The sequence below is a fragment of the Pseudochaenichthys georgianus genome, chromosome 11 (genome assembly GCF_902827115.2).
Source record: "Pseudochaenichthys georgianus chromosome 11, fPseGeo1.2, whole genome shotgun sequence".
Lineage (NCBI taxonomy): Eukaryota > Metazoa > Chordata > Actinopteri > Perciformes > Channichthyidae > Pseudochaenichthys > Pseudochaenichthys georgianus.
The window spans coordinates 21,190,052-21,205,467 of NC_047513.1; the positions used below are offsets into that span (position 1 = coordinate 21,190,052).

At 41.8% G+C, this 15,416-nt stretch overlaps 2 protein-coding genes across 7 annotated transcripts; both read left to right on the plus strand.

The window, feature by feature from the left end:
* Positions 1-2,823: 2,823 nt before the first annotated feature.
* Positions 2,824-4,785, plus strand: cd164l2 (CD164 sialomucin-like 2). The gene is made up of 6 exons (XM_034094158.1): positions 2,824-2,899; positions 3,296-3,382; positions 3,918-4,010; positions 4,097-4,138; positions 4,342-4,495; positions 4,722-4,785. The coding sequence occupies exons 1-6, from the start codon at positions 2,824-2,826 to the stop codon at positions 4,735-4,737; spliced, it is 468 nt and encodes a 155-aa protein (XP_033950049.1). The 3' UTR covers positions 4,738-4,785.
* A 1,765-nt stretch (positions 4,786-6,550) lies between these two features.
* On the plus strand, positions 6,551-15,209 carry sytl1 (synaptotagmin-like 1). Of its 6 annotated transcripts, none has more exons than XM_034093949.2 (16): positions 6,551-6,647; positions 7,000-7,088; positions 7,636-7,808; positions 9,048-9,199; positions 9,574-9,688; positions 9,771-9,828; positions 9,911-9,950; positions 10,040-10,080; positions 10,162-10,275; positions 10,409-10,575; positions 10,659-10,761; positions 11,006-11,167; positions 11,534-11,612; positions 11,897-11,996; positions 12,765-12,970; positions 15,000-15,209. In XM_034093949.2, the coding sequence occupies exons 3-16, from the start codon at positions 7,684-7,686 to the stop codon at positions 15,137-15,139; spliced, it is 1,602 nt and encodes a 533-aa protein (XP_033949840.1). In that variant the 5' UTR covers positions 6,551-6,647; positions 7,000-7,088; positions 7,636-7,683; the 3' UTR covers positions 15,140-15,209. The 6 variants fall into 6 exon arrangements, with proteins under 6 accessions (XP_033949840.1, XP_033949839.1, XP_033949841.1 ...); XM_034093948.2 differs by having other exon boundaries at positions 7,657-7,808; XM_034093951.2 differs by having other exon boundaries at positions 6,556-6,647; positions 7,007-7,088; positions 7,657-7,808.
* Positions 15,210-15,416: the final 207 nt, after the last annotated feature.

The following is a 15,416-nucleotide window of genomic DNA, read 5'->3' on the forward strand; positions in this document are numbered from 1 at the left end:
ATCAATGCGTTTACTGGGGGAATCTCGTCCTTCTCGAGCCATATTAGGAAACACTTCCTGCCAAATCCCTCCTCGTCATTTAGTGCAATAGTTGTCACCTACCAAAAAAAGATTCGGAAAATTACGAGGAGCAAGACCTACTATATCCATTTGGTTATACAAAACATTATATAATACGTTTTAAAAATATATATACACATTACACAAAAAAAGAACCAGGGAACATTTGTATATTATTTCTTCATGTCTGAGCTTTCCTCTTCCTAAAGACTACATAGGCTACGACTCTTATTTCATGTCCTTGCATTATTTCCGGTCATTCAGTTATATCAGCTGTAGATTTTTTCTATATGTCTCTCGGTGTCTTTGGTTGTAAATTACAGCATTATTCAAGAGTTTTTCGCTGGTGTGTCGATGTATTGCCAGCAGTGGGAGCATCACTGTTGAAGAAGATCGTGTTCGACATGACTGCGGAATATCCCTTCGTGGTGTTTTTTTGCACACAAACACAAAACTGCCGGCCCGTAGAGATGCACAGATGTACCCAGACAATGTGTGAGAGCATATGACATGTGAGAGGATACTATGAGCCATGTGTGTGGAGGCGGTGAGGATGATGACGATGGAATTGACTGCCGTGATCCTGTGCTCAATGCATCTGATTTTGAGGACTTGCAGCCCGGGGCGATGACTCAGTTGACTTTATCACAAAGCAACAGGTTGCATGTCAGAGCGCTTGCACGTTTTTTTGCTGGTGCACGTGTGCACGTATTCAGGGGTGCGAAGATTGTTTTCTTTCTCTTTTTTTCACATCACCAATCCAGAAAGGGACAGCCATACTGTCTCGTGCCCATATGCTATATGTTTGAGTATGACCTAATAGTTCACTGTAAAATTAGTATCAAACATGACATGTATTTGTGGTCCGATTTATTGTGATATTATTTTTTACATTTGCTCTAATCTATTTCATAAACACAGCTATTGAAAGGTATTTCAGTCATTATTAAGAGCCTTTGTTCATAACCTTCTTTGTGTCATACAAGTTAATGAATGATTGCTTGAAAAGTGACTCTGTAACACTTCACAAATCAAAATCAGTCACACATTTGGTGATAGACTATGACGCACAGACTAGTCTCTCCAGCAAATGTCACATGCCAACATGTTTTAAAAAGCATTCACACCACACTATAAATACAGCTATCCTAATTGGAACCAGTCAATCGACACACTATTATTGACCCGCTCCATCACTGATGAGAAACATGATAAACTGCCGAAACCAGAAGGTTCCAGTTAATACCTCCTGTTAAGCCCGAAGGTCCCCGCCGACGGGGACCCTGATTTTTTTTATACACACTCACACAAATATTTTTAATATTTTTTTAAGAATCTTTTTTTTTATTTACATTTTTTTTTTTTTTTTTTTTTTTTTTAATGGAATGAATACCTATAGTGATTATTCAATGTAATACAATGATTTTTATAGTCTGGTATCTGAAAAAGGTCAAATGGCACTGATGGGCCCAAATGGGCCCAAATGTGCCCAAAGCTTATTCCGCCTGGACTTTATTTTCATAAACCTCTCTAAAAAGGTCAAATGTCACTTGTTTTGCCTCAATCTTGATACAGGGTACTTATTATATGTTATAATTTGGATTCCTAAAGCTTTTAGGCTACTAACCCATCATTCAAGGTTGGTCTTCACTATAAGTAATGGGTTTTCTTTAGGCGGAGACAGGAATTTACATTTTTTTGCTATGTTCCATCTGAATTTACTCTGACACAGAAACATCTATATTGATTCTGACACTTCTACATCCAACTCACAGATGTAACCTTGCTTTGATAACAAAAAATATTCATATAAACCTTTTAGAACTGAAGTTACAGTCATTTGTTCTGGGAATGTCATTTTCGAGCCTGAAACCTGAAAAACAGGCTCGGGGTTTAACAGGTTAAAAACATGTACTTGTTTGATTCTTGACAGGAAATAAAAAGTTGAATATATTCCTGATGGTTCTAGCTTAAAACATTCATTGCGACCTTTAATTGGCTTGCGATCACTTAAAAATAAAGCTGCTTGACAACCCTTGTCATGCTTATGGCTTTTGAGTGAACAAAAAAGGCATTTCCCTTCTTGTTTTGGCTTAAACATTTGAAAATGCCTCTACAGTATGTTTAGTTACAAGTAATTCACAATTAAAAGTGTCAGAAACATTTAATTGTTGTCTAACAGGAATGCCTTTAACAGTTGTGGTAATGGTGCTCTGACAAACGCAGAAATATCTCTTTAATGATTGGAGGGATTATCATGAAATTTGCTTCAAACATTGACAAATGTCAATAACTGATTATTTAATATTCCCATTTTTCTCCCCATTATTTGAGCAGTTTGTAAGGACAGAAGTGTGAAAGCAGGTCTATGTGTGTGTGTGTGTGTGTGTGTGTGTGTGTGTGTGTGTGTGTGTGTGTGTGTGTGTGTGTGTGTGTGTGTGTGTGTGCGCGCGCGTGCATGCGCTTCCAGCCGAGGCAAACCATGTCACTCCATCCAACCCGGTGTGTGTTTCAGGAGGGTTGAGGTGGGCCAGTTGGTTGCCAGGTGACCAAGTTTGGGTGTTGCTCATGTTACACAGGTCTCTGCGTCTTTCTCTCTGCGTCCCAGCAAGCTGCCATATCTCCCTTTGCAACGATTGGAACCACTTTGTGGACTTACAGAAGATATATTTTAACTGAAGCCTTTTTGTTGATACTTATTCTTCCCCGAGCGAAAAGTCTTCAGCTCTCAGTTGCAGGTGTTGGTGCTGTGAGGCTGTCAGGATGCAGATGGTGGTGAAGGTCCTCTGCTCCACACTCCTGCTTATAGCAGTGGTGCCATTTGTGTTCCCACAGTCAGGTATGGGTCCATCCATTTCTCTTATACTCTTCATTTAAGACCATCTCCATGTATTTTAGTTTTGTCAGGAACCTGTTGGCATGTTTTTTTCTACACTTTGGCATCTACTTAGCCTTTCTCCCTGTTTCCATTTGATCTCCTTCAAGAGATTCCCTGATAACGTCTCTTTGTATTTACTGTGATGATAGCTTATCCTACACAACAATAAGACAGGTGAATGAGAATCTCCTAGCACTACTAGCCAATTGTGTCCACACACTGACACTCTCCAGACTAGTGGGATGTATTGTAACAATTAGACCGTTGTAATGTGTCTGTGGGGGATAATTGTACATCGGCCAATTAACCGCTTTGACTGACACTTCTAATTGACTGCCAGTCTCGTTCCTCCTACAGATTGTTCTCAAGCTGAATCATGTGACCTGTGCGTTGGCGATTCCATGCTGAATCTGACAGGCTGTGTCTGGAGGCTTTGTCCAGATGGTGATGCGCACACACACACACACACACACACACACACACACACACACACACACACACACACACACACACACACACACACACACACACACACACACACACACACACACACACACACACACACACACACACACACACACACACACACACACACACACACACACACACACACACACACACACACACACACACACACACACGCACGCACACACCCCTGACCTCTGATAGTAATTCAATCATCAAAGCTGCTGTAACATAAGCTTCCCGGGTTTGTACAAGACGTCTGAATTATTTAGTGTGCCAGGAACACACACATGATATGACACACACACACACACACACACACACACACACACACACACACACACACACACACACACACACACACACACACACACACACACACACACACACACACACACACACACACACACACACACACACACACACACACACACACACACACACACACACACACACACACACACACACACACACACACACACACACATTAAAATACTTGTTCTCTCTGTCTCAGGTAATGATACAGGCATGTGTGTGACTGATGGGGGCGACTCAACAGACGACGGCAGGAACTGTAGCTGGACTAGAGTGTCTGAACTGTGCTCAGGTAGAAAACAAAACACTTCTTAATGAACAAAATGCATGTCTGCCACCTCACTAAAGTTCATTTATTTTGCATGTCTAAATTCCCAGTTGTGGAGAATGTAGCTGACGGAGAAGGTAAAAGTGACTCAGGTACATTTCATCGACTCCAGCATCCCCTCCTACCCCCATTTCCTCTCTCTTGTGTCAGACATTCATTATTCCCATAAGAGCTAAGTAAAATGTTCTCCAATGACACTCAATCAATTGCACCAGGAAACGCTTTTTCCCACCTCACACTGCTTTCTTGTGATTGTATTGTCAACCCATCAACCACTTCCTTTCTTTCCCTCTAGGTGATGGAAGCAACACCAACTCAGAGTTCTCCCAGGCCAAGTTTGACATGTCCAGCTTCATTGGAGGCATCATCCTGGTGCTGTGTGTGCAGGCAGGCGGCTTCTTCGCCATGCGCTTCCTCAAATCCAAAGAGCAGAGCAACTATGACCCCATGTGAGTGTGCCCACATAGGTGATGAGAGGACAGAGAACTTAGCATGATTGTATCAGTCTGTGTGTCACTGAGTTTAGAGTGTCTGTTGGAGCAACAGCAGCCTCTGCTGGGCGTAGTGATCAACATCAACCGATGTTAAATGATTCACCTTTATCATCCCTCTAGATTGAATTTAGATTCTGATCACAGCCTTTATCCAGTTACATTTCTGTTTGTCTTCACGCAGAGAGCAGCCACAGTGAAGAAAAGATGTATGAAGGACAACCAGGCGAGGGCGGAGGACAGCAGAGCAGTGACTCATCGAGTGTTTTTTTTTTTTCTGAGCCCCTGTCAGTTTTGGTTTGGTCCCCATGTGTAACCCCCTAGGGGATGGGTGTGTTATAGGAGGACATTTCCCCCCAAGATACTACATTGTGTAATGAGTGTATGTGTTCCCTGTGATTGTATAGACTTTACATTCCAGAGAGACTTTGGCTGTTGGTATTTATATGATCTGACAAATCTCAGCGCTTTCAGAGAAATATCTTAATGACGTACTCAACATACATTCTCAGTGTTTGTTCTCCTACAAACGACAATGAACTAGCTTTATAAAATTAGCTGTTTAAATGTGTAAATAGTGCAGTGGTGGGAAAGAGTGATATAATCCCAATGCAGACAGTAGGTCATAAATGGCATTTAAAAGCGTAAACAGACCAAAATGAGAATCTGAATGTTGTGTTTCCTTCATCTCAGAGGATGTGTGTGTTTCATGTGGTGCTGCATAACTCTCTTTCGTGTTTTATTGAAACCAAACATTTAAATATTTATGTATGTCATATCTTTTTGATTTCTTGAGCAGTGAGTATAGGTGATCTTAATGCAGGTACCCTTAGGAGCCATGTCAAAAACTCTTGAAGGTCCCTGCAGCACCTTTGGCAACATGAGAAATGACTGTCTAAGCAATAGTGGAAGTCATTTAAGCTTCTATCTACCAAAAAGGTATTCACCACCCCTCTGATCTGTGTGTGTTTTTGCTCTGACGTTTCAATAGCTTCAATAGTCTTTTTTAATAATTAATTTCTAATTTCTGTTTTGACTGCTCACGTTTATATTATATGCATATCAGCTTCAACCCTATAATAGCAATTAAACAACATTTAAAGTGATCCTGTTTACTTGCAGTATGGTAAAGTTGGTTGTGTTCAATATAATCAGAATTTCTTTTTCTGTTGTGATGCCATTACAATTAAAATGTTGGCAGCCTGAATAAACAAACGATAATTACCTTTTTTTCTGTTTGATGGTTGCTTTTTGAATTCTAATGAGGAGTTGGAATAAGTAATCACAGTGGGGGTTTGTAAAGTATGTTTTGAGTGCCTATTCCAGCAATGAGTGACTGAACAGATTCTGCTGTGATCTGGGCATGTGACATGTTCCCAGTATAAGAAGCACCCATTGATCCTTATAAATATGGGTGTCAGTAGGGATCCCAGCATGCAGCAGGGACAGATTGCTGGTGGAGGCCTTTAGGAAGCAGCAGGTCGGCTGGTTGGAGGCACCAGACACTGTATGTGCGGCTGTGCCAGGACCTACACAGGCTTGAATAAGCCCACACAAAACGTTTTCCAACTGGGCAGAACATGGCTGCCATCCAAGTATGTTGACAAAGGACAGGACTGAATACAAGTCTTTTTCAAGCTGAATGCATGCACCCTCCCCCAACGCTCATATTGCCACCTTAAACTTGAGACAAGCTTCCAGTGCTACTCCCTTTGAAACAAGCATACATCCTTGTTTGCATGTGTGTCCAGTTATTTGTGTAGTTACAGAGAAGGTGCAGTGTGTGACCGAGTGTGTGTTTAGCAGGTGTGGACAGATACAAGGAAGAAAAGTTACATCCCCCTGTAAAACATCCGTGTGTGTGGGTGTTGATACGGTGTGTTTGCCTGACACACACACACACACACACACACACACACACACACACACACACACACACACACACACACACACACACACTGTATTTTCCGCTTGTTCCTGCTTCCCAGCTGACTCTGGAGGGCGTGTTCACTTCGTTTACTTTGCACACAGACCTCGAGACGCACCGCACTCTGGACAACTTTCCACTAAACTTTTCCACAGATAGAAGTGGCGGAAGCTCCCAGCTAAGGTAAGACAGTTTTACCTTGGGGTTTAATGTTGCCGTGTGTATTTGTGATGAACGTCAGAGAGGGAAGAGTTTAATTAACCTTTGGTCCAAAAAGAGGAAAAGGCGACAGGTGTCCTCTCTCTCGCGCGCCCATGATGATAACAAGTAGTGCCGTGCACAGACCTATTTTCATGAAGAAAAAATTGTGCGAACAGCCAGAAAGCGAAATTATCTCATTATCGTTGTGTACGAATGGACTATGTAATAATAACTAAAAGCAAATATAAGGCTTCTACAAGAACATATTATTAGGAGAACCTATGATATGCTAGCAACTTCATTATATTATTTTTTGTTTTTGTCTTGGTGTAAGTATCCAGTTATGAAAGCTCTTGAGCACTCCTGTTTGCCAAACTCCTAACACCAGGAGGATCACTCTGCGCATGCGCTAATTACCCGGAGGTAACTAGCCTAAAGGCACACACACCACCACAGACACACAATATCATTGACATAAAAGTATTATATTGCGGTGCAGCCGGTTATTGAACATACGTTACGTTACTTTACTGCATTTTATTCCCAACATGCTTCTCTGTTTCAAATCAAGAAATAGAAGCTTAAATAATAAAATGTATTTCCAAGCCTTTTTTAGGTAAGGGGTTTATATATAGTGTTTAATGGAGAGAATTTGGAGCAGGGTCTGATGAAAGCCATTGAAACAGACAGGTATAGCCTTCCTGAAACAACAGTCCTTGCGGATGCATATTTCAAACTGCATTGAATAGTTTGACAATGTTAACCACAAGATAAGAAGGACTAATCTATACTCAAACCTTGTTGACATATGCAACATGTGAGGGGAAGTAGACAACACTCAATTTTAAGGGGTCACAGGGCAATTTGGGAAACATGGTTAAGCATGCCAAAATGTCTTCTGAAATATATGTCAGTCCCCACAACATGACTGTAATGTATACCTTGTTTAAATGTAATTTAATATAAACAGGGCCTCTCCTGGGTCTTGTAGGTGTTGTTGTCTTTCCTCCTCTCAGGGATGGAGGAGGAGCCGGTTGATTCTTCTCTTGATCTGACCTTCCTGACAGAAGAGGAGCAGTCCAGCATCCTGCAGGTCATACAGCGGGACTTGGATCTGCGTCTTCGCGATGAAGGACGTGTAAGGTCAGAGGTGACTGTTTTTCCTATTTAGCTGCCAGTTTTGCCCACTAACATACAGAGAGGTGAAACATTAGACTTAGCCAGAAGTGGCAGGAAAGAGTAAACAGTGGCAAAACTGGTTAACCTGTTTGGACAACAACAATCACATTTTATTCCTTTAAACCAGGGGTGTCAACCTCAATTTCATCGCGGGCCACATTAGCATTATGGTTGCACTCAAAGGGCCGGTTGTAACTATATAAATATACATATATAAATATATATAAATAATGTATTATATTACACTATTGCCTCTGAATTGGATTATTATTGGATAGGATAATAACTTAGTAATTAACTACCAACTAAGTTTGAAAGCAGAAGTCCAGGGCAAATAATTGCAAGTCTCTTCAGTGTGCATTTCACAAAATGAGATGCATTGTGGGACATGTAGTTTATGGGCAACCTGCTTCTGTAAAGTGGCATGTAACCGTATAATCAATGTATTATATTCTTTGCAAGCTCTTGCGGGCCACATAAAATGAAGTCGCGGGCCGGATTTGGCCCCCGGGCCTTGAGTTTGACACCCCTGCTTTAAACTAACTATCAAAACGCACACAGACCATGGATGTGTTGTTGACAAGCCCTTCTACGTCACTACTGGACACTTCAATGACTCACTAATGCCTCTCAGGCTTTTGGCAATCTGGCTTCACAATCCTCAAGAGCCCCCAAAAGCCTGGCTTCAGTTTGGGAATTCAAAGAACTTCACAGTTAAATGTTTTCTGCCTACAGAGCAGAGCAGCTCCTGTTATTGATCACTGGTCACCTTCTTTAGTCTGAGACACACATAGACTGTCTAAGTTAGTAAGGTCTAATAGTCCCCCTGTTGTTTCCTGTGTGTGATGCATGAGTTGATTAATCTTTACACTGGGGCCTTAGCTGATGACAAAGTTGTATTATTCAAAGAGAAGTGCACCTGTTGTTTTGTGGGTTTATTTATTTGACACGCATGCCTTTTAAACGACAATGTATGACATGTGTATCGTTAGAGTTTGATCTATAGTCTTCATTGATTTTTAAAATTAAATTAAATGAATATCTTTTTTATTAATTAATTAGACGGCATCGGAAATCATATATATTTCAGTATAAACAGTGATTGTTTAGGCAAGACTGACATCAGCTGACTTTTGCAGATAGTATTTCATGATTGTTTGCTGTTAAACTGCTTTAAAACTTGGCCCTTTCTCCACGCTGCAGGGTCCTCCAGGAGGCGGAGACGGACCCGACCCGTATGCGCTTCCTGTCAGGGGAATGGTTCAAAGAGCAGAGTATCAAACGCCATCGCAGCCAGACGTCTGTCAGCGCACTCGTCCACTCAACCATACGCCGCAGGAAGTCCAAGACCAGAGGTCAGTTTTCAGATATTGCAACTTTTCTATCATAGGTGTGGTGGCGAAAATCATGAAGAAATAAAACAGAAAATGTAATTTAAAATAAAATTGCCACTGAGGCACCAGTTAGTGAATCTTATGCAGGGGAATGATCCAAGTCCAGGCAAAAAGGGTGGTTTCTTACATTTATTTCCAATAAACAAAGTACAATGAACACTGAAATCATAAAAATGACTTAATTAAACTTAAATAATAACACTGAATAACAAAGGTATAATAAAAAAACGTTTAACTATTAAATAATTTTAACCAATATATAGCTCCAACAACAGGCATGTGGGCTTTATAGGGATATCCCAGTGATGGGTCTGTATTTGTTTCCATGGTAACAGATGTGCCACTGAATGGACTGTTCAATGGAGAGAGAGATGAAACCTCCAGCAACAATAACTCCTCTCCTGAGGCGGAGAGGAGACTCAAGGACGGCAGAGAGAAGGAGAGTGGAGGGTTAGTGAGGGCATCACGTCTTTACACTTAATAACATTTGTGTCGAGCTGCAATTATTCCAAATCTGGTTGGTTGTTTTCAGGATTGAAGGAAGTTCGAAACCTGTACCCACACCCAGAACAAAAAGTCCCGTAGTACAGGTCTGTGTGTGCTTTTTGTTTCAGTTTTACCCTGCATAAAATAAGAAATCATGTAAATACTAATAATCATCTTCAATTTCAGAGACTGCAGTATAAAAATAGTTCCTCATCATCATCCAAAGGTATGGAAGTTTCTCTCCCAATGCCTCTCGAGCTCTCTTGATAGTCTCTTGCAGTGTGATTATTTATGTTCAACTCTTTCTGTTCATAGAGTGGGAAAGAAGAAGTAATGGCCACTCAGAGGAGCCTGAGGTGAATTATTTAAATGTCTAAATCATTCACACATTTTGCTTTTATAACAGCAGAGTTTGAAAAGTATGTGTGTGTGTTTAGGATGACTTTGACGGTCACGAGGACAGTGACTCTGTGAGCAGCTTCCTGACAGAACCAGATCCAGCTTCTCTGAAAGACAGCAGCTCCAACGGCAGCATTCATTCAGGCTACACGGTACACACTCACACACACACATATTCACGTACGCACACACACACACACTTAATTAATTCACTATCCAGCGACGCAAGATGACTCAGCTCGGACAGTGACGTAGGTGCTGATCGCTGTTCTGCGTGTGTTATAGCTCAGTGGCAGCATGATGAGTCTCTTCAGCTCAGGGGATTTTGGAGTGGTGGAGGTGAGGGGCCGAATCCAATTCTCATTGGTTTATGACACCCAGAGGGAGGAGCTGCAAGTCAAAGTCTATCGCTGCGAGGACCTCGCTTCAGCGCGGAAGAACCGCTCTGACCCGTAAGTGACGGTGAATGTGCATCTTGCAGCAACAATGTCCCATACCTAATCAATCAAAAAGTGTCTGTGTGTGCATTTTACAGATATGTTAAAACCTATCTCCTGCCGGACAAGTCGAGTCACAGCAAGAAGAAAACTGCAGTGAGGAAGAAGACATTGGACCCAGTGTTTGATCAGACGCTCAGAGTGAGACACTCATTTACATATTGCATTCAGTGGCAGCCTTCACAGAAATCCCCCATGAGCCATCTGTCTCTCAGCTCTTCTCCAAGTGTCCTGCAACATGCACTGCAGACGCTTAACTCTGCAGTCATAAATACCTCTTATCAATAAATTACCAGATTTAAATATACATCCTAGGGGACAGAGAACCTGCTGTGCTTTATCTTGCAGTTGCCTCTCCGCCTAAATCTTGTCCCCTCTCTTATAGTATAAAGTACGGGTTGGAGAGCTGCAGAGCCGGACCTTGAACCTCTCCGTGTGGCATGCCGAGCCCCTGGGCAGGAATGTGTTTCTGGGGGAGGTGGAGATGTCTCTGAGCCACTGGGATTGGACCTCCTCTCTGCCACTTTGGCAGGACCTGCAGCCAAGGGTAGAGAAGAGCGCAGAATGATTTGAATGCAAATAGACAGTCATGCAGTCACATAAGTCTGTTTGAATTCTCTCAGTACAATATTTACCTAAACATTATAATGTCTGCATCTAGATTTCTTTAGTAGAGTGTATGGAAATACACACTTGGTTGTAGACACAGAGTACAGGGAGGAGTGTCTCTTGTGTGTCTGGGAGAGCTGAAGGGAGGCATGCTGTGAATTTCAACTAAGGTTTTATGTAATCTTTTCCTTCTTCCACACGTCTGCCTCTCTCCCCTGGCTTTTTCTTTCTCCTTCTTTCTTTGTCTTTTTTCTGCCTTTTATCTTTTACTATTTTCTACCTCCCCTACATCCCCACACCACAGGTTCATTTGAATCCAGACTCTATTAGCAGTCGCGGGACCCTCCTGCTCTCTATAAAGTTCATCCCAGACGGATATGAGGGTGAGCACAGCACACACTTCAGGAATGCAAGTGATGTCCCACCTTAATCACACATCTTGTGTGTGTGTGTGTGTGTGTGTGTGTGTGTGTGTGTGTGTGTGTGTGTGTGTGTGTGTGTGTGTGTGTGTGTGTGTGTGTGTGTGTGTGTGTGTGTGTGTGTGTGTGTGTGTGTGTGTGTGTGTGTGTGTGTGTGTGTGTGTGTGTGTGTGTGTGTGTGTGTGTGTGTGTGTGTGTGTGTGTGTGTGTGTGTGTGTGTGTGTGTGTGTGTGTGTGTGGGTGTGAAGGTGGTGGACTGCCTCTGACAGGAGAGCTTCACATCTGGCTTCGGGAGGCTCAAGGTCTCCTGGCAAACAAAGGCGGCGTCATAGACTCTTTTGTCAGGAGGTATGTCAGCTCGGCAACATTTCCCCCGATATTTTGTCATCAGGGATTGATCCTGGCAACAGTTTTGACTTGAACAAATTATAGATGTTACATTCTCCAACTTTACAGGCACAGTTATTACCATGGTTATTTAGTTTTTCTCACATCAAACCGAATTCTAACATGGATTGACGGTTTCATTTACAAGCTGTTCAACTATTTATAAGGTCCTTCATATCCAAACAATTCAACTTGAAAGGATTTAAATTAGAAAGTAAAGTGTACAAAAGGTAAAAAAACCCCAAGGCTAACTGGATAGGATTGTATCCATATCATTTATTTAACAAAAAGAGGCCATCGAGTACTCAAGGGTATTGGGTGCAGTCGTTATTTGTGAGCACAGTATATGAGTCTTTATCTTAATCCCAATGCTCCCTAATTTTCTCCATCATTGGTGTCCATCTCTCTATTAAAAAAATCCTTTTTGTAAGCATTAAGGTAATTAGGTGGGACGATCTTTAAGCCATCATGTTGTAATTCATTAATTTGGTTCTTTCTTTAATATCTGTAAAATGTACATCCTTTTAAAACATTTTTTAAAAGTAAATTACATACAGTTTACATCAAAGAATTGCAATTCATATTTATTAAATGTATAAATGTAGAGTTTTTAACACGCACACATCCTGCATACAACATAAACAAAGCCTAATTCAATTCAAACACTTCCATAGTCCTGGTTTGAATCTGAATGTAATTGTCTAATTTTCATAATCTAATCCCCACAAGCTACATACTCCCAGATGCCAGTCGGCAGAGTGGTCAGAAGACGCGGTTGATAAAGCGCTCCTTCAACCCGACCTACAACCACACCATGGTGTACGACGGCTTCCACTCCAGCGACCTGAGAGAAGCCTGCGCAGAGCTCACTGTCTGGCAGCGCGATGGCTTAAAGCCGCGGGTCCTGGGGGGGGTTCGTCTGGGCTGTGGAACTGGTGGGTGTCGCATCACTTAATCACATCTACACTAATGCACCAAATTAAAATCATAACAATTATTTCTCTGCAGATATTGGACTATTAACTTGTGTGGCTGGATGTTTTACTGTTTCAGTGCCCTATATTGCTCATTTTCAGGTTTCATATTTGTATTTTGTGCCTCCACTGTGACATGTTTACATGCTTACAATTGTTCTCATACTGCCTGTGCTGCAGCACCTCTTTTCACCCTCTGTCCAAAACCAGAGCCCATTCTGATTGGTCAACAGCTTAGAGATGTCCTCCTGCCCCGTAGCCTATTATGTGCAATGTGTTGATATGGTAGCTAATAGAAACGCAAGTGTTACATAGTGATGTCACTATGTTATGGAAGTAAACAAAGGACAACAATGGAGGCGTTTCAGGCAGGTGGGGGGGGGGGGGGGGGGGGCTGATGTGCGGGAGAGAAAGTTGGGGATTTTAGCCTTGCAGACCATTAACATGCACAAAAACCTTTATAACATACTACAGTCAAAGGCAAAACCCAAAAAGCACAACAGGGCCTCTTTTTAAAAGCTTGCTCATTGGTCAGGGCTCTTTCTAGTTTGAGTGCAGCCCTCAGTGAGGGATGATATAATAAGCGATCAGATAGGGAACAAAGCAGATTCTCGTTCTGAAAGCAGCAGTCGGTGTTGGTGATTACGGACAGTGTTTGTTCTCCTGTGCTGCAGGCCGTGTGGAGCCTGGGCTAAAGGGAGGATCTTATCTCATCCCTTATCAAGTCACACTCAGTTCCGAGCCTTTGCTTGGCAGTGTGCTTTTTTCATTAAATCACTCATGTTTATCATAGCTGTCTTCTATGAGTCAACAGGTGACTGGAGGCTCCCTAATATCAAAAGTTTTGCAAGGTTATGAATAAAGCTCGAGAATTTGCCGTCCAAATGTAACTTTTCAAAGCTGTGATTAAAAATGAAATGATATCTCACGATATCACTTGACATTTCTTAGGCTTGTAGGAGGGAACCAGCTTCAGTGTCAGGGGATGAGACATTAAAGAGGTGTTTGGTTGGTTTCATTTATGGTCATCTTTGAGGACTGTGCCGTAAATCTGTTTTTGCTTCATCTCCAGTGTTGATTTGGAGTGGTGTAGTGTAGCTGTGTTTTTCCTTCCACTGCTTCACATTGCAATGCATTTTGTCCGGTTGGCATTTCAGATGGTCGTGTCAGCAGAGAGAGCTCATTTCTAGGTAAGCATTGTTACTGTGCAAAGTTAAATAGGTGGAAAACAATTGTGTTTTCTGATCATTTAGTTGTTGAGAAGTCGTTTTTGATAGTGTTCTTTTACTCAGTTGGTGCTTAATAGGGAGTGTGTCGAAATCACCACTGATAAAACGTTGGCTCTGTGGGAAGTGACTTTTATGATGAAGTTTTGCTTGTTGTGTACACACTTATAACATAAAGTTGATGCATTAAGAGGGCAGGGCCTACTTCTGTAGAGTTTTAGGATTGTTAGGTTTCACTAGGGCTGAACAACATCAAATAAAGACATTGTTGTGATTTGGTCATTTTCCAAATCGCATGAGGTGCAATATTTGTTAAAGGCACATTATGTCGAAATACTTTTCTGACTTCAGTATTCTGGTTTCCGCAGATATATAAAAGCTTGAAAATATGTTCTATTGACTTGAAGAAAAAAGATTCACTACATAGGCTACTGTTGCAAAAAAAGAACAATAATAATTTATATATATTTTCCAATGAAAATGAGAATGATGATATAAAAATTATAATTCCCTCCAATATTGTGAATCATATTGCAGTTTAACATCAAAATATTTGCAATGAGATTGTTTTTCCAAATCCTTCAGTCGTGGTTGTTGCTGCTTTCAGCTATAGCGGTATATGTGAATACATTACTGCGGTGTGGGGATTGTTTCCTCGGCCTCATTAAGAAAGGCATCATTTCTCTTTGTGCCGATTGCGGGGAGGATTTCTGTGGTAACGTCTTAACATAAATAATAAATAATTCTGTGTGCTTTTGTATTAGGTCAGAGTTATGGGGAGGCTGTTAGCTGGATGGACTCCACAGAAGAGGAGACCGCATTGTGGACCTCCATGATTGACAACCCAAACCACTGGGTCGACGCAACACTATCAATCAGAACTAACCTCGCACCCCGGTCCTAGTGACCCAGAGTCAGACACGCCCTGCACACACACACACACACACACACACACACACACACACACACACACACACACACACACACACACACACACACACACACACACACACACACACACACACACACACACACACACACACACACACACACACACACACACACACACACACACACACACACACACACACACACACACACACACACACAAATAATGGCTGGACTGAAAAAAAAGACACCCCTCCGCACATTTAACATCTCTGTCACACACAAATGGAAGC